General features: G+C 53.0%; 1 protein-coding gene across 23 annotated transcripts in view; it reads left to right on the top strand.

Annotated features, from left to right (window-relative positions):
* Dock9 (dedicator of cytokinesis 9) overlaps window positions 1–25978 on the top strand; it is a 205545-nt gene extending 179567 nt beyond the window's left edge. For 15 of the 23 annotated variants that reach the window (XM_060391628.1, XM_021644599.2, XM_060391640.1 and 12 more), the window contains 9 exons: window positions 8855–8977; window positions 9666–9779; window positions 10379–10414; window positions 11154–11300; window positions 13191–13401; window positions 17887–18077; window positions 21427–21527; window positions 22344–22482; window positions 24809–25978. In XM_060391628.1, coding sequence (XP_060247611.1) covers window positions 8855–8977; window positions 9666–9779; window positions 10379–10414; window positions 11154–11300; window positions 13191–13401; window positions 17887–18077; window positions 21427–21527; window positions 22344–22482; window positions 24809–24931 — 1185 coding nt within the window. In that variant the 3' untranslated portion in view covers window positions 24932–25978. Of the gene's footprint in view, window positions 1–8854; window positions 8978–9665; window positions 9780–10378; window positions 10415–11153; window positions 11301–13190; window positions 13402–17886; window positions 18078–21426; window positions 21528–22343; window positions 22483–23575 lie in introns of all 23 variants that reach the window. The other 8 variants (XM_060391642.1, XM_060391638.1, XM_060391627.1 and 5 more) reach the window with 2 other exon arrangements.
* Window positions 25979–26707: the final 729 nt, after the last annotated feature.

Below are 26707 nucleotides of genomic sequence, written 5' to 3'. Positions count from 1 at the left end.
CACCCTGAGCAGTGGTTCCTCCCTCTCATAGGCCTCGCTGTTTTCCTCGGTGGTGTGGGTTGTGTTCGTGGCTGTGCGTTTCAGTTGGCCCAGGTGGAGCAGAGCTGAGATGGTGTCTGGTAGAACAGTGCTCTAGGCCTGGCGGACTTGAATGTGAATGGACCAACAGAGCGTGTTCTGTTGGGTACCTAAGAGGAACATACCCTAGCCGAGGTTGTGTGTTGACAGGATGACGAGTGACCAGGACCTGAGTGCGTTTGGTACCACGCACTATCCTAAGTCTGCGGGGGTTGGGGGGAGCGGAGAGGACTGACGACAGCTGTTGCTTTCGTAGGCAGTAAGTCCCACCTGGGCACAGTCCCCGCACGCAGGGACATCACACGGGCTCAGCCCTGCACGTCTTCCTCTGTTAGACAGGATCATTTCTGTGCTGGGACAGCTGCCGGCACCAGATGCTGCTCACGCCTGTAGAGCGTGGCCGAGCACAAGTCAGCAGGAGAGGCGTGGCTCTCCGTGCCTCTTTCTGACTTGCCTTGGGACCCCACGAAACCTCCGTTTCCTTAAGTGGGAGCGTGCCCCCACCACTGCCGTGACCCTCCCTAACAGGACTGGTCTCAAGAAGGGGCCTTGCCATGGGCCGTGTGTGGTGGTTCTGTCCCTGGCTGACCCCAGAACGTTCTTCACTCGGGCGTAGGCGCTGGGCTTCCTCCGCAGTCCCTGCCTGTCAAGCTCCGATGTCTTCCTCCCACCGAGGAGACTCCTAAGTCACAGTCCCCGAGAGCCCGAGTCGGAAGGTGTCTGCTTTCTGTGTGCCAGGAGCTCCTGTTTTGACGTGTTAGTTCATCCACAAACTACCCGGGAGTGCGCAGTGAGCGACAGGGCCCGTCTACACGGGGAGCCTGCCTGGAGGCTGCGGCAGACTCCACGCACGCTTTCTGTGCAAACCCTGATGACGATGCTGCCTCACCCTCCGATTCAGTGACGGGTGTGAGACACAAGAGTCAGGGGCCTTCTCCGGTTTGGTTTTGTTTTTAATTGTATGTGTCTGTACACATCAGCAGAGCTGGAGTTCCATGCTGGCAGACGTGGGTGCTGGGAACCAGATGTGGGCCGGGAAGACCGGCCAGGGCTTGTGTTCTCCGAGCTCCCTCAGGCCCTGGACTCAGCATTCTAACAGCCCCTGGTGATTGGTGTCCTCGACTGTGTCCTGAGAAATGATGGCACAGCAGAGATGGGAAGCGTGCAGTGAAGTTCACCGTTGCGAGCCAGCTCACGGTCCTCTGCGCCCACACCGTATACACCAGGGCCAGGTTGGCTTTATTTTAATCACTGCACTGCTTTCATCCTAATGTGCAACAAGTGACAAGTATGTGGACAGGTTCAGAACCACGCAGCAACGCTCTCCTGTGGGAATCAATTGTAGTGTGTGTTCACAAAGATGTGTGCAGGTCCACACCGTCAGTGTGCTGTTCTGTAGACAGGTGTGTGTGTGTGTGCGTGTGTGTGTGTGTGTGTGTCCACACCGTCAGTGTGCTGATCTGTAGACAAGTGTGTGTGTGTGTGTGTGTGTGTGTGTGCACCGTCAGTGTGCTGATCTGTAGACAGGTGTGTGTGTGTGTGTGTGTGTGTGTCCCCACACCGTCAGTGTGCTGATCTGTAGACAGGTGTGTGTGTGTGTGTGTGTGTGTGTGCACCGTCAGTGTGCTGATCTGTAGACAGGTGTGTGTGTGTGTGTGTGTGCACTGTCAGTGTGCTGATCTGTAGACAGGTGTGTGTGTGTGTGTGTGTGTGTGTGCACCGTCAGTGTGCTGATCTGTAGACAGGTGTGTGTGTGTGTGTGTGTGCACTGTCAGTGTGCTGATCTGTAGACAGGTGTGTGTGTGTGTGTGTGTGTGTGTGTGCACCATCAGTGTGCTGATCTGTAGACAGGTGAGTGTGTGTGTGTGTGTGTGTGTGTGTGTGTGTCCCCACACCGTCAGTGTGCTGATCTGTAGACAGGTGTGTGTGTGTGTGTGTGTGTGTGTGTGTGTGTGCACCGTCAGTGTGCTGATCTGTAGACAGGTGTGTGTGTGTGTGTGTGTGTGTGTGCACTGTCAGTGTGCTGATCTGTAGACAGGTGTGTGTGTGTGTGTGTGTGTGTGCTGTTTCCGTGGACAGGTGTTCACGATCCCCCGTTAAGTTGGCTCACCATCCTGAGTGAGGCTGATTGCGGTTTGAGCTTCCTCAGTGGTCAGGTGTGCGCTCTGTGGAGTCCAGGGTCCACACAGCCTTCCCAGCCGGGTCCTGTGCACACCTGAGAAGTAGCGCAGTGTGTGTTTGTCCAAGGTGGGAGCGAGGGCACCTGCCTGGCACTTCAGGCTGTCCCTGTCACTGGGCCTGTGGTTCCAGTGCTTTCCGGGGACAGGGACTGCGACGGGGAGTGAGTGGGATTCCTGCCGAGACTCATACGCTCCGGTGTGTGCTTAGTCGCCTCAGCTGATGGCCCTTATAATTGACGTTGACATGTGTGGTCTGTTACACTAACAGAGTGCTGCCTCAAACTTCTCTCCAAGGCCTTGTCGCTTTGCAACACGGCTCTGACTGTCCAGGTTCAGAATTAGCACTAGTTGAACGGTTTCTCACAGATGCCATGGGTCGTGAGAAAGGGTCTTTGTGTGTTCAGTATTACATGTGGTATCTCGCCCGTGTGTGCGCCTGTGCAACACATGGATCCCCGTGGCACAGAAATTACACAGTGGTGAGCCGCCATGTGGATGCTGGGACCTGAACCCAGGTCCTCTGAAAGAGCAGCTGGTCCTCTTCACCTCTGAGCCTAGACCCTAGGTTTGTTTTGTCTGCTTTTAGTTTGTTGTTGAGAAAACCTGTACAAATTCTTTCTGGAGCGAATATTGCCATTTCTTTACAGTAAGAGGCGCATTTGGGCTGAGAGGCTGCAGATCTTGAGTGGCGCCTGAGCTAGAAAAGAGGATAAAACCCTGTTCAGTGGGATGTGATTTGTGATCAAAGTCCGAGTGTGCTGGTGATATTCTGTATCAGCCGCTGATCTATGTGTTGGTCAGACTTTGCCATTCCTGGCTGTCCAGGAAGTCTCCCCAGTTGAACTCCATCTTTTTCTGCCAAATATTAACAATGTTCTCTACTGAACTTGTCTAGATCTTACTATATGTACCTACATATCCTACATCAGCATATACCTTTTAAATCCAGGCTGCAGTTTTTAAAACCTTCTCCTTTGTCTAGGTTGACTAAGCCAGAGGAAAACTGTATTTAAGTCTTAATTTTCCACTTAGAACACATGACAAGATTATACACCAGGGCAGGAACAATCCATAGAGGGGTGCTGCTTTCCCGGCCTGCTCTCCTGGCCTGCCTGCTCATGCCTGCCTTTTCACCCCGGCCTGCTCACCTGGCCTGCCTTCTCACCCCGGCCTGCTTACCTGGCCTGCCTGCTCACCCCGGCCTGCTCACCTGGCCTGCCTGCTCACCCCAGCCTGCTCACCTGGCCTGCCTTCGGCAGGACTGCTTGCCCTGGCTGCCAACTCCCTCCCATACTGGTCATTAACCAAGAAAAGGCCCCACAGGCCTGTCTGGTGGAGGCCTTCTCTCAGTCTTTTCTTCCCAGGTGACTTAGCTTGTGTCGTCCTGTCCCCCCCCCCCGTGTCTGTCTGGATGGACACCACGCTCCTCTGAATCCTGACTCACTCTGAGTCTATCGAGCGCTTGCTTCCATCTCATCAAGTCTGTCCCCCACACGGAGCAGGACGTGCTTCTGTGCCACATCTCTCCCTGCTGGTGTTGTGTCTGCTGAGAATGCTTGTGCGGTCCCGCACGGCTCCCTCTCCCCACATCCTAACAAAGCCATCTGTTTCCGTGTAATGTCTCTACGACAGATTCCCGAGGAAGCCATTCAGAAGGGGGAGGCTTCGGGTTGTGCTCTCGCGGCCCCGCTGTTTCTGCGGCAGCGAGGTCGTACAGTCGTGGCAGTAGGTGTGGTGGCGGGGCGCTCACCTGATGGCAGTTGGGAGTGAGAGAGAGCAAGGGGCCAGCATCCAGCCTTAACGGTACACCCCGTGTCGCTTCCAGAGGATGGCCTTTGGGTTTTGTGTGCATTTTTGTGGCAAACGAGAGTAGGGGACAAATGGCAGATAGAAACAGGTAGAAACAGCCTATCCAGAACTGCACGTCACCGGATCTGGCACTTACAACATCCAGCAAAAACATTTGCGAGTATCTATTGAGGAGAGCCTGCAAAAGTAAGATCAAATCAGCAACCGCAGTGTCCAGCAGAAATACCCACGGAAGCCCGCTGGAACTGCTGTGCTGGCTTCCTGGCTGCGAGCTTTCCGGCCTGGCAGAGCCTCCTCCACACAGAGATGCTGTTTCCCACCCCCGGTGTTCTCCCTGCGGGATAAAACAAGAGGAACTTCTGGTGGAAATGGCCTAGTTCCAGTGTTCTTAGCTGTTTGCTCATACCATTTCTCCTTGTTATGGGGAGCAGCCCACCCTAGGGCTCTTCTGGAGGTCACCTGAAATAGACAGGGAGGCCGCTTTCAGCTAGTTACAAACAGCGTATGGCAGTGTATGGGGTGACTTCAACCTCTGACCTGCCTCCTCCATCTATGTCCCCACTCCTAAAATGTCCCCCACCGTCCACACTGCCCCACGAGCCAGGGCCAAGCCTTTACCACACCATTGAAAACACACTTCCCATATCTGGTTTAAAAAAATATATCTGCTGAGCGATTACTAGGTACGAAGACCTGGCTCGAGTAGATTATTGTAAGCGTGGTGTCGAGGATGCTCCCATGTTGGGCGGGGAGGGTGAATGGAAACTCCAATCCCTTCAACTTTTTAACTCCTTGACAAAGTTTCCAGCTCTTTGTAATGTCACATAAAGTCGTTCTAGGTTCTTATCATTGTATCTGCAGCCCCAGCACAAGAAAGTACTGAATCCAAGAGGGCAGGCACGAGACGGACGAGTTCCTGTCTCAAACCTGTATTCTCGAAGGCTCAGAAAGAAGCGCCCCGTGGCTGCCCTGTGGTGTGGGAAGGTTTATTGAGAGAGAATGGCTAGAGGCATCTGGAAGAGTCCAGGGCAGAGAGAATCAGACTGGATGTGCTGGGGCTTGAGAAGCGGGGGAGGGAGGGATAGTGGAGCCAGCAGGGGGTCAGATCATGAGAAGAGGAGGTGTGAGAGTGGGGGGAGAGAACAAGAGGAGAGGAGGGAGTGGGGATAGGGGGAGGAGGAATAGAGGGGGGGGAGGGAGGGGAGATAAGGGGGAGTGGGAGGATAGAGGGAAAGTGAGGAGGGAGGGCAGGTGGGCAGGAGGGGTAGCCAGGGATATAGCTTAGAGAGTGTGCAGTAGAGTGAGCAGCAGGGGAGGCCTTGCCTGCCTTCCGGAGAACAGGTGGGCATCTGGGAGGGGGGAGGGGAGGAGAGGAGGGCAAGGATGCAGGATGCTGGTGGACTTGGGAGGAGCCTGTGGAGCATGAGCACTGCTGTGCTACCTGTCTGTCCGTCCCTTCAGCCAGAGGAAGAGAACGGGCTCGTTGGTAGAGGGGAGCCGCTTCGGGAGCTGCTGAGGAGTGCCGGCCTTTCTCTCAGCCACAGCTGCCTTCCGTAGTGCAGGCCGAGCTCACCCTGGAGACTTGGACTGTGAGGAATTGCCTGACAAAAACAATCTACTTCTGACTTTCTTCTACTACAGTTGCTAAGGCACAGAGTGAAAGTTACCTAGTGTTCTGCTGGCGTGAGCAGGGGTCATCACGGTGTTTATAGTGTGACCGTTGCAGCTAGGAAAACCAGCTATATTTTTTCACAAAAAAAAAAAAAGTTACATTTGTGGTAAGCCTGCATGTTAGAATACAAGGGACCAAATGTTACGCTGTAGAATAGTGTGAAAATAAAGTTCCATGCTGGTGTGTGGAGAGCCGGGGTTTGGTTGCCATGGCGCTGGCTTCCGCCCTCAAAACTGGTAAACCGTTATGACCGTTGGGCAACTGTCGTCACGAGCCCAGCCCGGGGTATCATATGGGGTGATGAGCAACAGCCAATCAGGGACTGACACATCCTAGGCGGAGGACAGTTTCCTATATAAGGGATGGGTATCTGCCATTTGGGGTCTCTGTTTCTACTCGCTGTAAGCTTATGCTCTCCCTCTCAAGATGCATTAAAGCTTTACTGCAGAAGGATCCTGTGTGTGCTGCGTCGTTCTTGCTGGTGAGACGATAGCGCGAGCCACACTGGTGAATACCCTGGCCACAGTACTGCCGTCCCCTTGGGAGACTGGGTTTCCTAGGACTCCTTCGGTCTGCTCTGTGCTTCCCTGGAACACTGAGATGCAGTGCATGAATGCCCGTTGGTGGTGGGCCTGACCTGAGACTTGGGAGAAATGCAAGGCTCTGGTAAATCTCTCCCACACAGAAGAGTTCCGAGCGCCCGGCCCTGCTGGCATCACTGAGAAAAATGCAAGCCTGCTTCTAGACCCGCTGGTTCTGCCTGTGTGTCAGGTGCTGTGAACCAGTGTGTACCCTGGGAGAAGGAAAGTAATGTTTGAAATGTGAGCAACTTCTTTCGCTGGCTTCCGTATTAACATCCAGAATCTAGACTTCATGGTGTTCTGAGGGGTTCCCTCTCACTGATCTGCCCGTCAGCGACGAGGGGGAAACCCAAAACCATTCTGTTTATTTTACAACAGAATAGTTTATTTAATGTGAGCGTGACTGTGTCTCTGAAATTCTACAAGCTTTAGATTTATGCTTTCTCTTTTAGCTTTTTTATAAGCAGAGGAACATGAAGAAATTTATCTGGCATGTTTAGTGTGCTAGACTGTCTGTTAGAAAAGCCTAGAAATAAAAGCAAGATAGACATCTTTATAACATAAATGCAAAGGAGACGGGGCGGGGGGACCCTCTGAAGCTTCTCCAGTTTCTCTACATCTGCTGTGGTAGTTACTGTGCACATCTGGCTTTAATGAGAGCTACACTAAAGGCTAAGACAACTGTTGTGCCTTTTTATGGGCGCTGGCAGTGTGGGGTTCGGTCCCATGGATGACAGTTTTATGATGTGTGTCGTAAACCTGGCATGGGAGGTAAGTGGCTTTGATTATTCAGGATCATCTGCAGGCAGGTTCTGTAGACTTGGAGATGTTGGAGGCAGTGAATGTTTCCTAAGAATGGAAACACTATGACATTCTGGAAGAGACAATAAGAAGGAAGGGGGAGGGCAGGACATGGGTTAGACAGTGCGTCCTGACCGCATGAAGCCCGGTGTTCAGTCTTCCACACCCTGTAAAACCAGGAGAGTCCAGCCTGGGACGAATGAGCTGCCTCAGAACAAAGCAATTTAAAAAAGGACCCTCCCCCACAGCCCTCCCCACCTGTGGCAGGCAGGAGTGCCACCCAAGGTCATGAGCCAGCCCTGCCCCTCCCTGGCAGCAGCACTTGGGAGGTCAGCTCTGCACCTCAGCTCTGCTGCGGCAGCACAGGAGTGCTGGCCCTGATGGCAAAGGCACAGGCGAGCCAGCCCCGAGGGCAGGAGAGTGGAAGAGCTGCCCCTGCCCTTGTCCGCTGTAGCATGGTTGAGCTAGCTGGCCTGGTCTGGAGAGCTCGGCCTGGCGGTGTGTGCGTGCGAGAGCTGGCGGGCAGCGCACTGCCCAGGCCCAGATCCGGCGCTCTGAGTTGTCCCACCCCCGCATTAGCCGTCTGTGAAGGGCCGGAGTGCTTCAGGGGCCGGTCCTGTAGATGCAAAGCTGCAGGCCCAGTGACACAGGCAAGGACAGGGACCCGAGAGGAGGCCCGTGAGGACCCAGCACTACAGCGCAGAGAACCAGCCCAGTGACTCCCGCTGCAGTGAGCATCTGCAAGTGAACACGCATGGACAGGCGTGTGCTGTGGGACTCACTGTTTGTGTTTGTGGGTGAAGGGCAGGTCTGAAGGGACAGGGAAGAGAGTGGGGTTGGGTGCATGATGTGAAATTCGCAAAGAATTAGTAAAAGTGTATTTTAAAAATAGACGCTGCCTTCCAATTCCAGTATTAGAGAAGAGACAAATATGTTTACCTTTTGATTCCAAGGGCAGAAGTTGGGGTTGGGGCAGAAGCCAGCTCTTCACCCTTCCCATGCTGCCTTTCCACATTTCCATGCTAGCATTGCAGGTTGGGAGCCTCAAATGGACCCGTCATGGCACAATGATGATGAGGCTGTCGCTAAGAAAAAGGTTCATGGTGATTACCATATATAAGCCATAGGCAGGGTCACGTCCGGAGCCCAGGAGCTCTGCAGAAAGTGGAAGGCTGTGCAAACCGCTGTAGCAAGAAATTGCCAAAGAAAGGAACCGGTCCTCAGCCCCACATCCACCATGCCGGACCACCTCACAACATTAGTTGGGCATTAGTCTTGCTCGGGGATGCTGGTGTCTGTTTGTTCATCAGAAAGAGACATTTCCAAGTTGTGTTTCTAAAAAGAGAACTAGTGACAGGAGCTGAGAGCCATGGAGTCGGCCAGCATCAGCTTTCTAGAACTTTCTGAAAAGTTTTACTGTATGTGTATCAGGAGCATGCAGTGCCCACAGAGGCCAGGAGGGGGCGTCAGGCTCCCCAGAGCAACAGGCGCAGACAGCCATGAACTGTCCTATGTGGTGCTGGACAGACCTGCCTTAACTCCTTGGCCCGGCTATGACGCCTCTTTAGTCCTTGTTCATAAACATGATTTGGGGTGGAAACAGCCCCTCAAGGAACTTGGTGGCCTGAGTCGTCACAGTGGTGGAGTTAGTGCTGTAAGTTCCCCTGGAGCAGCACGCCCACGCCAGCGCGGTGGCGGCTCTCTGACCTCCCGGCCCTGCCCCCTCTGTCCAGGACGTCCTGATGGAGCTGCTGGAGCAGTGTGCGGACGGGCTGTGGAAGGCCGAGCGCTACGAGCTGATCGCGGACATCTACAAGCTCATCATCCCCATCTATGAGAAGCGGAGGGATTTCGAGGTGCGTCGCCATCTGCTGCGCTGGCGTGCACCAACTCAGGGAAGCAGTGATGCCCGGTGGCCCTGCCCCACCGGGGCGGACACCGTGTCCCACCCAACACTGACCTTTAGGAAGGGTTCCCCAGACAGAGTCCTGTGATTTCCGGGCTCCTTCCCCAAAGCGTGTGAGCGGCAGAGCGTGCAGACTGCGGAGGTTGTCTCCGCCGCCTCACATCAGTCCGGAAGCAGACTGCCGAGCTGCTCCCAGCATCCATTTCAGGTAGAAAAGGCCGCAACCCAGATGTGATCACTGTGACACACACAGCCAGAACAGATTCCCGGGACCGAGGATAGTTCTGTGTTGGCCTTAAAGCCTTGGACCTGGGTCCGGTGCCCAGAACCCTGGTGAAAAAGCTGGGTGTGGACACAGGCTTATATTGCCAGTGCTGGAGAGCCAGAAGGGAACTCCGAGGGCACACTGGCCAGCCCTGCTTGACAAGGTCTGAGCCAGCGAGACCCCATCTCTAAAACAAAAGGTGGACGAGGCCAGAGGACGACCCCCCGGGCCTGTCCTCTGGCTGCACACAGCACACGCACACTCCAGTGCGTGCGCACACGCCTATGCACACACACACGCCTGTGTCCTCCCAGCGAGTGCTTGCAGCTGTGCCGTCGTGTTGTTTAAGAGCTGTGTTCATTCTGCCCTGCAGAGGCTGGCCCACCTGTACGACACGCTGCACCGCGCCTACAGCAAAGTGACTGAGGTCATGCACTCGGGCCGCAGGCTCCTGGGCACCTACTTCCGCGTGGCCTTCTTTGGACAGGTGAGCCTCCTGCCTCCCGTGGGCTGCCCGCGCCTGTGCCTCCTTCTCTAGGGGGTACAGGGGGGCGTTCTCCACGGAAATGCTGTATGATGAATTTGTCATTTGTGCTGTGGCTCTTATCTTCCTCCATGGTAAACTCTGCTTTTTTCCCTTTCTTCCTATCTTTCCTTTATTACTTAAGGCAGCGGTAAGTTCCTCCTCCATACGGCATTCTTAGGGTCGTCTTTTGTTCTTCCGGTGCAGTTTGCAAGTTCCTTTTCGAGTCTTGTATGTATCCTGTCTAGTCATTTCAAACTCCAAAGAAAAAATTAACATTTTATTCCATTTACAGAAACCATCAGTTCCCTTAGACATCAGCATTGCATGTTCTAAACCACAATTAAGACGTCCTTTGTGCCTGTGTATCAGTCTGCCCAAGTAGTTACCATTGTAGCACTTGGGCAGCCCTGTCGGAGGGGGGCCATCTAAGCTTCAGTGTTAACCTCAGGCTCTAACGTTAGGAAATGGATTAGATGCTCATCCATTTATGTAGGGTGTGTGATCTTTCTATATGCACTTTGTAACCTTCAATTTATTGTTGTTGTCTTTCATGACTATAGCAATACCAGTTTACAGACAGTGAGACAGATGTGGAGGTAACTAATGCTTCGACAGCAGAGCGTCAGTAAAGTGGCCACCCGCACCCTGGTGTGACGTGACGCGTGTGTGTGTTTCTGTTTGGTTCACGTCAGCCTGGCTTGTTGTTTTATTATTTTTTTTTACATATGTTGTATTTTTATACCATTTTTCTCCTTTGACTTTAGATAAGAAACTTGTTGAGCATTATTTTCAAATATTAACCCCCCGGTCAGGACATTCTAACTTTTGGCCTTTTTCACTTCCCATACGATCTTAACCCTGTGGCGCACATGATTGTGCCCTGCCCGTCTCGGCTGGCTTTCAGTAAAGCTTTCCAGTCAGTGCTGTCACCTGCACTGGTCTCTTCAGCACTAACGCACAATCAGTCTCATTCAAACCTTATGTCCTTTGTGCTCAAACCACTCTGGACCTCGTGTGTGTTCTGGTGTGTCTGTGGCACACTGGTCACTTCTCTGTGCGCCCTGCCACGTGGGGATGTGAAACAGGATTAACTCATCAGGCTCCTCAGACCCTGAAGCCTCCATTTTACCAACACTTCATGGCCTGCCTAAGTTTGCGCTTTTGTTTCCTTCTTTGTACCTTGACTTGACATTAGAACCCTTTCCTTCCTTGGATGGCCTGCTTAAGCAGGCTTTTCCTTTGAATCACTTTTCCCATCGCTTTCGTGTTTCTGTTTTTCACTGTTGTGGTTGGCCTGGGCACACTCGGGCACCTCTGACTGTGCCCTCCTCACAGGGGTTCTTCGAAGACGAGGACGGGAAGGAATACATCTACAAAGAGCCCAAGCTCACACCTCTGTCGGAGATTTCTCAGAGGCTCCTGAAGCTCTACTCAGACAAATTTGGTCCTGAAAACGTCAAAATGATACAGGATTCTGGCAAGGTATTCTGCTGTCTGACAAGCTGCATAGGAATGTTTACGTTGTCTGTGATGGGCGGTAGAGAGAGTGTGTGTCACAAATGTGAAAGGGGAGTGTGTAGGAGAGTTGTTCTGGAGGGCGGGCTAGCTGTGTTTTCTTCCCCTGCCAGTCGCCTGTCTGTGCTTTTCATGACGTGCTTAACACTGAGGAAATCTTCCTGGCATAATTGTCAAGGCGTCGTCAGTCAGAGGGGATGGAGCTGGGGCTTTGGAGGCTGAGGCAGGAGGATCACAACTTTCAAACCAACCTATGCTAAGTAGTGAGGCCTTGTGTTCAGAACCCCAGAAACAAAAGGCCCTGGTTGCCCTCATCGTTGATCCCCTGAGGGCATGGCTGTGTGTGCCCTCTTCACTGGGCTCTGCGGCTTACCTCGCCCCTGGTGGCGGACACTCAGACAGACTGAGGAGGGAGAGCAGCTTCTTAGCGAGGCCCTTCTCCAGTGCTCTGCATGCATGTGCAGTGACACACACACACACACACACACACACACGTACAAATGAACAATTAAATAAGTAAATGAAAAGTACAATTATGGTAAAGTTCTATGGGTTTTTTGTGCGTTTTTTTAACCTTCTGCACTAGGCTGACTTCTCTGTCTTTTTCTAAGCATGCGCAGAACAGTAAGAGAACATTTGTCTGCCCCGAGCACTCTGCAAGCCATTACTTCCATGCCCATTTTATTGCTCTAGGTTAATTAGAATTTGCAAAATTGATTTGCCTCACTAATGTGAGTCCATTTTTGTCTCTCTGAGGAACACGCCTGTTTAATTTCCCACTGCATGTCAGACAGGGACCACCCGCTGTCATGATTTGCTTGAGGAAGCATCCCTGTGCTGCCTTCCTCAGAAGGAAGCCACTGCCTAACCGTCAATTAGGTTACTCTGCACTTATGGTAAATGGATTCCTCTGCAGCTGTCAGTGTCTCATTTGATCTGACAACCAATTAATAATAATGTTAGGGCCTAACATTTGATCCTCATTTTAAAAATAAATCTTTTTACTATCCAAGTGGATTAAAGTGGTTTAAAAACAAACAAAAATTAAAATGGAGAAATCTAGACGAAGGCAGGGGGTGGACCCTGAGCGAGAAAACTGCCAGGGTTTCCTCAGTGTGATGGAAAAGAAGTGATCAAGAGTAAGGAGGCAAGCCTGGGCAGAGACTTTCTCTATAGTCCCATCACTTAGGACGTGGACACAGGTCAGGGGCTCAAAGCCACACTCGCTTACCCTATTGAAAACAAGGAGGGTGGGGAGGGAAGGAAGGAAGGAGGGAGAGAAAAGGAGGGAGGAGCGAGGGGCAGACAGACAGAGACGCGGGAACGGGAAGTGTGGTCATGGCTTAGGCCCTGGCTGGCTGGCTGGCTGGCACTGTGGGAGAAGTAGGTGGCCTGAATGGAATTGTTGCTGAGGAGTACAGTGCATTGTGTTTATAGAGAAAAGTGCTCAGTTTTAGGAGGAGTAGGTGTCGTGTGTGTGCTGTTCCCTTTAAAGCGTGGGAGGCGCGCGCGCGCGCGCGCGTGCATGTGTGTGTGTGTGTGTGTGTGTGTGTGTGTGTGTGTGTTCATGAGAGTCTGAAAGCAAGGTGAGTGAACGTGGGTGGAGGTGTTAGGGTGAAGCCCGTTACCTTGTTTGCTAACCTCAAAATCAGCTTAAGAACTGTCTGCACACACCTGTGTGAGCGTGTGTGAGTGTGAGTCTTGTCGGAATCAGCAGTGGGGTAGCAGTGCTGACCCTGGTGGTGGGCGCGCTCTTCTGCTACCTTGTCCGACCTCCTAAGTTTCCCTCGAGGTTTTCTGGGCAGGAGTGTGGGCAGGAAGACCCAGGCGGCGCCTGACGTGTTCTCGTTGTTAAAGGTCAACCCGAAGGACCTGGACTCCAGGTTTGCATACATCCAGGTGACACACGTGACCCCATTCTTTGATGAGAAGGAGCTACAGGAGAGGAAGACGGACTTCGAGCGGTGCCACAACATCCGGCGCTTCGTGTTTGAGATGCCCTTCACACAGGCGGGCAAGAGGCAGGGCGGCGTGGAGGAGCAGTGCAAGCGGCGCACGGTCCTGACAGGTGAGCTGCCCGACCAGTGGGGGAAGGGCTGGCCAGCGGGGGGCTGGCCAGTGAGGGTGGACGGGGCGGGGGATGATGGGGAAGGGCTGGCGGGGGGGCCTGAGTGGCCAACAGCGCCTTCCGTTCTTCCACGAGCCCCCTGTTCAGTCCCAGCACCCACGTGGCGACTGCACACATCTGCAGCCAGTCTCAGAGCCAAGGGGACATGACACCCTCTTCTGGCTTTCTCCGGGGGCATGCACAAGGTCACAGACAGACGGGGCGCACACAGACAGACAGAGCACACAGACAGACAGAGCACACAGACAGACGGGGCGCACACGTAAAAAAGAGTGGAGGTCGGGGAGCCCCGGTGCAGGACCAGCCCAGCGGGTCCCAGCTCCCACTCCGTAGGTTGCTTCCCAGCATCCTCCGCAGGCTGCCGCATTTGCCTGTAACCCCCTCTCCACGGTCTCACACCCTAATCTGGCCTCGTCAGGCATAGATGTGGCCATGTACACACACACACACACACACACACACACACACACACACACACACGAGTGCACGATCAAAGTAGAAATAAAGTAAAAACAAACTCAAGATGATGCCGTACAGACTGTTTTTATGATTTCTCTGAGAGAAATGAGTTAGGGGTTTTAAGCACACACAGCATGCATTTTTACGTTTCCCTGCTCTTCCTTTTAGGAAAACTTGGGAGCGTTAGCCACATTGAGCTCCTGAGTGGGGTGTCTCGGCAAGCGTGCTTCCCCTAGCGCACACCCAAGCTCACCCTGGAGCCGTGTTGCCATTTTCCACGTTATCTGTATGTCAATAAGAACCTTACTTTTGATTTCTTAAGTCAGCATCTCTCAGAGTTGGCTCCAGAGCCGCCAGGGTCAGCTGCCCTTGGGAATTTGAACTGCAGATTCCCAGGCTCTGCCCCTCCTCCGATCTGCTGAATCAGAAACTAGAGATGGCCTATACTTCTGTGCCCACAGCGCACCAGGAGGCTCAGGGCACACACTCAGGGGAGGAAGCGGTGCTGGAGGAGGAGACAGCTCAGTGCTGAGCTGGGTGCTTCTCTTCTATCGGGGATCTTGTCGAGGTGGCATACCGATTAGATTCGTAACAGGGTGTTCTTCCGAGGCCCATGCTCTTCCAGGTTAGGGTTCAGGTTCGTTACAGAGCCTCGTAGATTAGATAAAGACTGTGAGGACAAAGAGCAGTGGCTTCGGAAGGGGCAGGGCGGAGACAGCCCTGTGGGTTCTGAGAATAGCCACACACCCACAGCCCAGCAAACAGGGGCCTGGCCTGGGCCTTGGAGACCTGGGCCACTCACTGCCCCACTGTGTGACCTTAGACCCTGCCAGACCTCATCGTGTTCAGTAATCGTGTGATGTACACATAGGAGGGAAAGGGCGCTTTGGGGCCAGGTCCCACCGCCACTGAACTCTGCGAGGGTTGATAAGGGCAGAAAGGATGCCAGATGAGGCCCACCAGGAACAGCGGGGTTTGCCTGGAGACACCATGAGGTGTGAGAGGGTGGCTAACCAGGTGAGCAGAGCCGGAGAGCACTTTCTTGTGCAAAAGCCAGCGCACGCATGTTCGCGCCTTGCCAGCCTATAAATGCAGCAGCACTGCTGAGAACTTTGCACTAGCGTCTTCCAGTGATGGGGCTTCGGGGCCTTCCACTGTGTCGCTGCAGGCCTGACCTTTGGCCTCTCGGGTTGTGGAGGAGCCCTGGCCTTCCCTGACATCTGCTCACAGGTACCTGCCCTTCTGCACACTTCCCGGGTGGGTGACTGTGGTCCAGGCATCCGAGAAAACTAGATGCTCCTCCCTGGGCAGACGGTTCCTTCCTCCACGGCCACTGTTCCCGAGTCCTCCAGCCCTGCCCCCACCGCACCCAGACCAAGCGCATGCTTGCTGTCCATCCTACCCCCCACCCCCACCCCCAGCCTGCCATACAGTTGATACGCACAGTCTCTGTCTTCCCGAAGGGCACACACAGCCCCAGGGCCATGTGTAACTACTGTGCATCGGCCTGCTCCGGTACCACCCCCATGCCCACCTCCCAGGGCTGCGTTCTTCTGCCATGTGGTCCTTGAGCAGCAATGTGTGCAGGGGAGTCTGTGCCCAGAGCGAGGCCTGTGGCCTGTGCTGCCACACCTCAGCAGGAGACAGCAGTCAGTGTGGGTGTCAGAGCGTGCCACACATGCTGACAGGTGACAAGGAGATAGGGAACACAGGGCCTGTGGGGGGGTGCAGTTTTGTGGGGTGCAGGGGGTAGAGCTCATCGAGAACATGACGTTTGAGTCGGGACCTGAGGAGATGAGGGTGTCCAGTCTGTGTCTGGGCCGGAGCCAGGGTGCTGAGGGCAAGGAGCAGGAAAAGCCAGCAAGAATGCCAGGGCGCTGGGACCTGCAGATTTCTGAGTAATTTCCCTGAAGCTGCCTTTGGCACCTTGGGGTCTGTCCCCATGTGAGAAGCGATGGGCAGGACTCAGCTGTGAGCAGGGTCGGGTGATTCCTGGACCCCTCACACACCACGCTTGGAGCCTGCTCTCCCTCTAAAGTAACAGTGCCGTCTCACCGTGACGTCACGAGTGCTGGGACACCTCGTGGTGTGACGTCCTCCTCACAAATGGAACTCCTTCGTGTGGTGCATGGCAGCCACCGTCAGAAGGGCTTCCCTGGCAGTCCGCAGCAGCGCTCCGTTACTGGGAGGGGGGAGGCCTTGTCGGCCCTACCTTGCCAGCTAAAAGCCGTGCCACAAGGACATGGAAGAAGTTCCAGGCAGGATCCCCAGACTAAAAAATTCTGAAAATAAGATGTGACCACTGAGGCAACATCTGTTTCCAGCCCTGCCGGGATGGGAGCTGGCCTGGTCAGGTGTGAGAGCCTTTCCTGAGTGAACTCCTACCCTCACTAAAGAACTCAACCCTAACCTCCCTCATCCTTTGCTTAAAATAAGAGGACGTGGTGGTACATGCCTTTAGTCCCAGCACAGAGGTAGAGGCAGGCCTCTGTGAGTTCTAGGACAGCCAGGGCTCTGAGTGAGAGCCTGTTCCACAAACACAAAAACTAACTACTGGCCTGGAAGATGGGCGAGGGAGTAGAAGCGTGTGTGAGTGGGCTTGATGACCTAGGCTTGACCCGAATCCCACAGGTGGCCGGAGAGAACAATGCCAGGAGTTGTGCCTGCCTTCCATGTATGCACAGAGGTACACGCGTGCCACACACACAATTAAAAAATAAACTTTTCAAGTTACATGTGCATTTCTAGTAGCAAATGAGAATATTGCAGGCGTTTCTGACACAAGATAGGAATGCTAAACGCTTGAATTCCTGACATTGACACGAAATGTCTTGATCTATTTTCTATTTCACTCTGTGTATGAGTACGTGGCCTGCAGTGTATGCGTGCCACATGCGTGCTGGTGTGCAGTGTGTGTGTGCCACGTGCACGCTGGTGTCCAGGGAGCTCAGAGTGCATCACAGCCCCTGGAGTGGAGGTGCACATGGTTGTGAGCTGCCGTGTAGCTGCTGGTCTTTCCAGCCCCTTTTTTTTTTTTTTTTTACTCAAGTAGCTTGGTGTTGATATGGTCAGGTATCTTGTTAAAAATAAAGGCGTTATCTCTTAGTGGAAAAGGTGCGATAAATAGTAATATTCATGGATTTCTGACCACTGGGCATTTCAGAGCACCTTTACCATTGGCACAGCAGTTCTCATCATTTGTGAGTTTTGGCTCCTGAAATGCTTTGCTTAGAAATTTACTCTCATGGATTTGTTTTTCATTGATATCTTAGAAAAATTTGTCGTGTGATTCAAGATTGTTCCTCAGAAGAAAGTGAATTTTCTCAAAGATATCCAATGGCACTAATTTTTTTTTTTAATTTAGTCCGCACAAAACCATCTTTTTGTGTTTTAGAAGCCATCCTGATCCCATTCATTTGACTCTCACAACTTCCAAGGAGGGTTAGGGCACTCACAGATAAGAAAATAAACAGGGAGTAATAAAGAGATGTTTTTCAGAGACACACGTCGCATGCTCAGGGACAGCAAGTCACCGGCTGTTTCCCTTCTGAGATGCCTGTCACTAACCACAGTGCTGAGCAGCTGAGAGCTGGCTGGTGGCTGGGCGCTGGCTGCCCCGGAAGACCCGGGTTTGCTTCCCAGCACAGTGTGGTGGCTCACAGCGCCTGCAACTCCAGTTCCAGAGGATCTGGTGGCTTCTTCGGGCTTCCCTGGGCAACACGCACGCACGGTGCACAGATGTACATGAAAGCAACCCACTCATACATACAAAACTAGAAATAAATGAACTCTTAAGCATCCAGTATTAGAAAGGATGGCACTGTCCCGGCACCGTCCCGGCTCCATCCTGGCTCCGAAGGGTGCTAGCACATGGCACTGGCCCGCTCCGAGCCTCCAGCTGTGAAGTAGGCCTGATAATCGCTTCCCACGGCCGTGGCCTGGCGTAACTCTGGCCCTCCTCTGCAGCGATACACTGCTTCCCCTACGTGAAGAAGCGGATCCCGGTCATGTACCAGCACCACACTGACCTGAACCCCATCGAGGTGGCCATCGACGAGATGAGCAAGAAGGTGGCCGAGCTCCGCCAGCTGTGCTCCTGCGGCGAAGTGGACATGATCAAGCTGCAGCTCAAATTGCAGGGCAGCGTGAGCGTCCAGGTGAGCCGAGGGCCTGGGGGAGGGTGCCCTCAGCTGTGACCCAGGTGAGGCACGGCCTGGGCGTGGAGCCCCTTGTGTGACCTCCTGCCTGGTCAGCAGGCAGTCCCAGGTCCATCCTCAGAGCGAGCGGCGGCTTCACTGCCCCGGCCGCCCACAGCGTGGCCGCTCCCTGAGCTGTTGCTGGAGACCGCACCCTCCTCATGGCACCCTGGCTTTTCAGTGACTTGAGGAAGGTTGGGCTCCTGGCTGGTGAGACACCCTTAAAGCCGGAGAAAGACGGAGAGCGGGAGGCTTCCTATGAAGCACTGGTCTCCAGCTCCCATGAAAACTGTCTGAAAAGGCACCTTAAGTTTTCTCTGTCCGTGGCATGCGTTTGTTTGTTGCTCTAGCTTTTTGTTGTTGTTAACAGACGTCTTCATTCAGATTGTACTGTTGACACTTTAATTCATTCAGGTTTGAGGATTTCACACATGACTGCAGTGTTCACACCATTTCCCTCCAGCCCCCACGTCCCATCATTCCTCAGGTTCATGATCTCCAATTGTTAAATTATTACACACACATGCACACACACACACATGCACACACACAGCCTGCCAAGTTCATTTCGTGCTGCCCGTGCGTGTGTGTTTCGGGCTGCCTGGAATGGAGCAGGTAGCCTGTCGGGGGCTGGCCCCGGAAAAGGCGGATTCTTGCTTTCTTGCTGCCTGTAGCCTTCGCCTAGAGGTGGCCCTGTGCGATTCCCCACTGGTGTTGGTGTGTGAGTTGCTCTATCATTTTTCAGGTTGTACTTTAGGCAACCACGTTGTTGGGATTCTGGCAAGGAAGTGACTGGTAGTTTTACTTATTGTTTTATTTATGAATTTATTGTCCTGCTAGAGACATGCATAGCTCAAGGGTGACTGTAACCTCGGCACCCAAGAGAGGCTGAGGCAGGTCAATCTGTTGGGAGTAACTCCACACCCAGGCCAGCCTGGGCTCACACCTAGACATCTGGGTCCACTCTGAGTTTTCCTCCCTGTTCACTATTCACACTCAGTTCTGCAATCCAGCTGGGACTGGTTCTGTATCTGGCACAGAGGGGTGAAGATACTTTTTCTGGCAGGATTTGGTGGTCCCTGCCTCTCCGGCCAAGGTGTTGCTGTGGACTTGAGGCCAGCCTGTACTACATAGTAAGACCCTGTCTCAAAGCAAAACAAAGAAGAGAGGCTGTAGAGGTTTGCCAAGCATTCGAGGGGCTCTGGATTTGACCCCAACTGTAAAGTAGCCGTGGTAAGCCAGGCCTAACGTTCTGCACTCTGAAGGTCGAGCAGAAAGAGCTGAGCTTCAGTCATCCTCCGTTACAGGGTCGGTTTCAAGCTGCTTTGGGCAACCTGAGACCCTCTCTCAAGTTTTCCCCCTATCTGAGTGTTGTGGGCCATTTAAAGTTATTTCAGATAGTTACCTAGGTAACAAGCAAGTTCTAAATCAGCTCCCTAAGGTGACCAACTCTGTGCGTGTATAAAGAATTCAAGCTCTTGTCGGCTTCTCCTGTATCCCGAGGGTTTCTCCATTTCTTGTGTAAGCATGGTGCATCTGCGAAGGCTACACAGAACTTCTACCGTGTAAGCTCAGCTCCAGGGACTCTGTTTCTGTCTCAGGTGCTCACATAAAGATTCATAAGTTGTAAGCAAGTGGCATTGACCACAAAAGTATTATAGAGCTTTCTGGTCACCTCCCTCATGTCCTACAGGCTTAAACCTCCGTCATTTAGAGAAGGAATCAACATTCCAGCAACGTAACTGTAGAACAGCACCAGAGCCCACATTTTCTGTAGCTAAAACGTCACTCAATAACTTGACCTGGAACACTGAGCCTCTGTCAGAAGGCCAGCGGAGGGGCAGGCCAGACAGGGTGTGCTCTGGAAAGTGTGAGGCCTGTAGTGTCATTTGATGGTGACACTGGAGAGTTTATAAAAATCCCAACAGCTTACAAAACAACGACCTGCAGGCCGAAACAACACTGGATGCCTGTGTCGGTGCCCAGGCAGGTAACAGTGGAGGCCAAAGAGAGTTGCTCTTGTTCGCTTCAGCATTCCAGTCACTGTCCCCCAGAGCTCCGGGCCACCGTCGCCCTGGCTCTGTAGCGTGGCTTTCCATGCTCTCACCATGTGTGCCCTGCGTAGTCCCAGCAGCCATGCCCTCTGTGCCTGTTTAAAACTGGCTGTCTCTTTACATGTCACAGCCTTCGCACAGTCTCCATGTCAGCTTGACTTCCACACAGCCTAATGCAGAGGCCGCCAGACTCACGGGAAGTTAGGTGTCCGTCAAGGAGGCCTTGCATCTGACGCTGATCCCTCAGCTCCCCGCAGCTGCCATGAGCTCACCTGGCTCGGTTCTGAGACTGTCTGTGGCCCTCACGAGTCGGAGCTTCATGTCGACAGCTTCTCTTATCCCCTTGCTTCCTCAGCCCACCAGACTTCCCAGAAGAGGTTAGGCACTCCTGAGGCTCCTGGGGTGTTCTCCTTCCTGTCCCCAGGATCTGGCCCTCTCCTCGTTCCTATAGTGTGGTGTCACCAGGGAGAACGGCTGTGGTTGGTTGGGAGTTGGTGGTGGCGCTGTCGCTGGAGGCTGACCGTCTTCGGTCTCCAGCACGGCATGGCTAAAGTGAGCAGGACAGTTGGCCTGTGGCTGCCTGATGTCCCATGAGATGAACAAGGCTCTGGCTTGTATCTTGGGTGCAGGAGGTGGGAGTGTGGCTCAGCCCATAAGCTGCTCCAGTACACACTGCCTTCAGATGGCCAGCGCCTCGGCCACCCCAGCACAGGGAGGCGGGGGCCAGGCTCATGCTCACTGCGCAGGAGACGAAGCCTAGTCAGCCAGACATCTGCTCAGAGGAAGGAAAGAAGGGCGGCCAGGGATAGAGGAGGTGCCTGATGCACCCATGTATCGCACACAGGCACTCCTTCCCACACACACACACATGCCAGAACCCTGCCATGTGTGTTCATTTCCCACCAATTCACCAGGTTGACTCGACAGTTCAGTACAGGGGAGCACAAACTCGTGTGTGTAAAACCCTCCCGGGCGCTGGTGTTTTGCTGATCTGAGAACATCCATATGTCCCTGCACTGCTTCCTTCTACAGAAAATGAAGCATCGAGAGACCCTGAAGATGGCTCATGTGATACGCTCAAGCAGGGTGTAATGATATAGCGCAGTTTGTGATTCTTTTCTTGGCCTTTATGTACGTGAAGGTCAGGGGTTGTGACTGGTGCGTAAGCAGCGTTTGGAGCATGTGACAACTGACAGAAACAAATCCTGGTGGCCATTTCTCTTCATACACAGTAGCAAACCTTGCTCTTTCCCCAGGTCAATGCTGGCCCCCTAGCTTACGCCCGAGCTTTCCTCGATGTCAGCAACACAAAAAGATACCCGGACAATAAGGTGAAGCTGCTCAAGGAAGTTTTCAGGTAACACGCTGAGACTCTCTCCTGAAGGTTACTCCTCTGTGGAAGGCCTCTTTCCATCATTCTAACCTTCGAGGCAGTTTCCTGACAGAGAAAAGGCTGACTGGGGCCCATGCTGTGTGAGGCTGTGTGGGGCTATGTGAGGCTGTGTGGGGCTGTGTGAGACTGTGTGAGGCTGTGTGGGACTGTGTGAGATGGTGTGAGGCTGTGTGAGACGGTGTGGGGCTGTGTGCGGCTATGTGAGACTGTGGGAGACTTGTGGGGCTGTGGGAGACTGTGTGGGGCTGTGGGAGACTGTGGGAGACTGTGGGGCTGTGGGAGACTGTGTGGGGCTGTGGGACACTGTGGGAGACTGTGGGGCTGTGGGAGACTGTGTGGGGCTGTGTGGGGCTGTGGGAGACTTGTGGGGCTGTGGGAGGCAGTGTGGGGCTGTAGGATGCTGTGGGAGACGGTGTGAGACTGTGTTACACTCTGTGAGACTGTGTGGGGCCAGTGCTGAGGATGCTGTGGTCCAGCCACTGATGTCCTAGCCTCGAAGGAGAGGAGAATGAGGAAGTCCCCCAGCCCTCATAGGCCTGTTACCAACAGCCTGAAGACTTCCCACTAGGTCCAACCTCCAAAACACCACCACCCAGCAGTAGCCGTACCCTGGGGCCACACTTAGCAGAGGACTTTTGAGGGTGTCAAGGAGTGACTCCATAGTGCTGTGTGGTGGTGGTGGGGAGACAGAGAGGGAGAGAGGGAGGGAGGGAAGGACGGAGGCATGCTTCCGCTGCACTGGCCCCCTCTCCATGCCTTTGTCCCCCTCACCTCGCTCAGGCAATTTGTGGAAGCGTGTGGCCAGGCTTTGGCAGTGAATGAGCGTCTGATCAAGGAGGACCAGCTGGAGTACCAGGAGGAGATGAAGGCCAACTACAGGGAGATGGCCAAGGAGCTCTCTGACATCATGCGTGAGCAGGTAAGGCCACACTGGCTGGAGTAGCTTGTGGGAAGGGGTCTGTTGAGCTCTGAAATACACCTAGTAAGTCAAGCCTTCCAGAATTACAGTTTCTGAAGAAAAGTGTAACACGCTAGGCTGCTACACTAACCCAGGTCACTCACGGACACCTGAAGGATTGGGCGGGCGCCATCTTTCTCTGTCTCCTTGGCTTTGCCTTTGCCTGCCCTGGGCTCTGCAGAGAGCCCATACCCGCCACTCACACCCTGAGAGAGCGGAGCTCACGGCCTGCTCACACCCTGAGAGCAGAGCTCATGGCTGGCTCATACCCTAAGAGAGCAGAGCTCACAGCCTGCTCTTGTTGTCTTCGTCAGTTAAGTAGTGGAGTGGTTCCAGCCAAGCCACTGGCACCCCAGGAGGTCCCAGGCCTGTCCTCATGACTCTCCTGCATTCTGCCCATCCCATGAGAATTCTCCCCACGGTCCCGCAGGCGTTGGGACACGGGGTGTCCAACCCATGTCCAGGCATCAGCTCCTGGGCCCCACACTGTGTCTGTGGCAGCCTCGTCACATGATAACTGGAAAGTGCTTTTTATTTCTTGAGAATTTCATGTGTGAATAACACTGTAGTTACACCTACCCCTCAGCTCTCTCACCAATACACATACATCCTCAAGTTCATGGTTTCTTCAACTCTCACTGTCACGTGCATACACATAACACACCTGCTGAGTAAACACAGCACCATTGCGCGTTGCCTGTGTGTGTTTAGAGCTGACCACTTGGATCAAGCCCCTGTGAGGGGCTCGTCCCTGGAGAAGATGGACTCCCACTTTCTCAGCAGCTATTAAATGTGCCTTCCTCTAAGGACAGTCTTGTGGGATTACACACACGCACACCCACACGCACGCGCGCACACACACACACTAGCATGTCGGCAGCGCTGTCATGTCCCAGGTCTTGTTTAGGCGGCCATGGTGCCTCTCTGGCTCTTCTGCCAGTGCTGCAGTGTGCGCGGCCTAGGTGTAGGTGTGGGAGGTGTTCCGGTTAGGGCTGCAGACCTGACATGGTTGCTTGACTCTAACGTTCTTGCTTTCTTCCCCCCTGCTGCACAGATGGGATGGTAATGACATTTTTAATTTTATTGTTCTGATAAACTGTCTCACCTAACCTGAATCACACAAGGTTCTGACTGAGTTTAAGCAACTGTGGATTTGTGCTTGTGCTGTGGAGAGCAACTCTTAAAAGTAGAGAAAATAGCCGGATGATGGCAACACACGCCTGAAATCCCAGCATTCAGGTGGATCTCCATGAGTTCGAGGCCAGCCATCTCTACAGAGTTCCAGAGTAGCCAGGACTGTACAGAGTCTCAAAAAGCAAACAAACAAAAAAGGTCAGGGCTCGAGAGCTAGCTCAAGAGTTAAGGGAACTGGCTATTCTTCCAGACGACCTGGGTTCAAGTCCCAGCACCCACATGGCGGCTCACAACTGTCTGTAACTCCTTTTCCAGAGGATCTGGCACCCTCACACAGACATACAGGCAGCAAACACCAGTGTACAGAAAAGAAACAAATAATTTCTTTAAAAAGTCGGATAACTAAAAAGATTAAATTATTAATGTGTAAATGATTTAGCACAAAGGAGTGGAGGTTCATGGGAGCAAACTGTTGGAGAAAACTTGATCATTTTCTCTGTCCCCCAGATTCCTGGAGGATGGAGCACCTGACAGTGGGCGCCAGGGTCAGGACCAAGAGAGACGGAAGTCGAGGGAGTGGGGCCTGTCAGGCTCCTAGGCTGAGCAGCCAGTGGCTTCAGTGGTTTGCTGTGTTGCCCTAAGCCTCTGTCAGCACCCGTGAGCCCACACACAGAAAGAAACATGACCTTTGCACAGTGGCCCCATGTGTTCACAGCTGCGTGGGCCTGTTGTTCTGAGTCTTCACGAACCCAGAGGTCAGGCCTGCTCTTATTTGTCATAATGGGGCTCTCCAGCCTGTAAGGTCTGAGGGAAGGAGACAGGAGAGAACAAATGATCAAATTCACATGAGCAAAGGAGACATGAGAAACACAGATGATCCAAATTCACTTCCGAAGGTGTTTTTCGGGGGACAAGAATAGTCCATGTGTCGGTGACGGTGAGGGGGGACTCTCGTTACCTAAGATGGGCATCTGGAAGGCTCCGGTCATTAAGTCGTGATGCACATTCTTCTTGAGGCTCTCCTCACGGTCTTGATCGAAGGTAGCCATTTCTAGATAAGCACCCTGCCAGAGCCGCAGCCTACCTGTGAATGACAAGTTGCGCGTCCCTGCAGCACTGGGCATGTTGCTAACCCGTCTTTCTGTGCCTCAAGATCTGCCCCCTGGAGGAGAAGACCAGCGTCCTCCCAAACTCCCTGCACATCTTCAACGCCATCAGCGGGACACCCACCAGCACGGTGGTTCAGGGGTTGACGAGCTCATCCTCAGTCGTGTGATTTACCTCAGGAACCAGTGTGGGGACATGTTTTGTCACGTGCAAACTCAGGATGACTTCCAGAGCCAATCACTGGTGTGGCAAGCGAGGAAGAAGCCATGCAGAGTGGGAGAGGAGCCTGGACCGCGGAATCGAGGAGCGGGTCTTGTAGGAGCGGGGGGGAAGGCACACATATTTTTTTAAGTCTCATTGGCAATATTTAGTTTTCCTTGTGTCTTAACAGGTCTGTGTGGACACTCTTAAGCTGCAGTTTAGTTTTATTCTTCTTAGAGTATTATATTAAGGCAGATGACCTAATGGAAAGTGTCTGGGACGCTTGTGGCAGCTGCAGCAGCACTGAAACAGGCTGGGGACTAAGCTGGAAATATCTTGAAAATATTTTTTTCCTGTGGCATATATTGGATGAGTACAGAACTATTTTTGTGTCTAGTTTTTGACGACTGAGAGGATTCACTATTGTAATTTTTGTACTTGTGAGACACTGAGGAGACGTGCGCCTCTGTGTCCTGAAAGCATGATCCTGCAGGTGGCCGGAGCCAGGGAGCTCACAGGGCCGCAGGCCTGGGCCCACAGGCTCGAGTCAGACCAGCGCCGTCGGTTAACGTAGCCTCCTCCCTGTGCTCACACACACTACATTTCCGCCCTTGCAGTCCATCGGCTTCCATGCTGTTTATTTGTGGCCAGTTTGTGCTGTGCTCAATGTGTGCAAGTACATTCGACCTCACTGTTTTGTTCCTGTACATAAGAAGTGCAATATGGAGATGTATACAGTCTTTGCTATATGAGGTTTATAAACTGTTTAAAAATTTTTCCTCCTTTTGCCAAAATGGTGGACTATGTGATTGGTAAACCCAAAGTCCTATAGTGAGTGGGGAGATAATTTAAAGTTTTCACCATGTTATATTTTCTTTTAAGACTTTAATTTAGTAATTTTATATTTGGGAAAATAAAAGTTTTTAATTTAACTGGAATCACTGCCCCGCTGTAATTAAATATTCTGTACATCAGCTGTATTAAAAATAACATCGCTGGTTTTCTGGTAATAGTCCCTGGGTATTTGTTATTTTCATTTCTACAGAGTACATAACGGTAAGATGCCATTACAGAATTTTCCCTAAAGGCAAGTGTGGCCGGCCACAGGAAACGAGGCGGAGCTGGCAGCTGTCGCGCTGAGCTTAGGTAGAAGCCCCAACGGCAGGCGTCTGCTTTTCTGACGCCTCCACATGCAGATTTCTAAGGGTGTGGCTGGGAGTTGCTGCTTCCCGGGGACATCAGCCAGTGACAGGACTGCTGAGTGACTGTGAGTGACGGTGACTGTGAGTGACAGTGACTGACAGTGACAGTGACTGTGAGTGATGGTGACTGACAGTGAGTGACTGTGAGTGACAGTGACTGACAGTGACTGTGAGTGAGTGACAGTGAGTGACTGACAGTGACAGTGACTGTGAGTGATGGTGACTGACAGTGACAGTGAGTGACAGTGACTGTGAGTGATGGTGACTGACAGTGAGTGACTGTGAGTGACAGTGACTGACAGTGACTGTGAGTGAGTGACAGTGAGTGACTGACAGTGACAGTGACTGTGAGTGATGGTGACTGACAGTGAGTGACTGTGAGTGACGGTGACTGACTGTGAGTGACAGTGACAGTGACTGAGTGGCCGTGCACTTCCCTCTGGTTTCCTCATTCAGACAGTCAGGCCTGTCCCTCCGGCCCTGCCTTGCTGTGGGGGAGCAGTCTGGGATCCATGGACTCTTAGGCAGCCATGCCGGCACTC

Source organism: Meriones unguiculatus, chromosome 9 (assembly GCF_030254825.1).
Source record: "Meriones unguiculatus strain TT.TT164.6M chromosome 9, Bangor_MerUng_6.1, whole genome shotgun sequence".
NCBI lineage: Eukaryota > Metazoa > Chordata > Mammalia > Rodentia > Muridae > Meriones > Meriones unguiculatus.
Note: the sequence above shows the minus strand (reverse complement) of the source record. Positions and strands in the feature narration are given on the sequence as shown.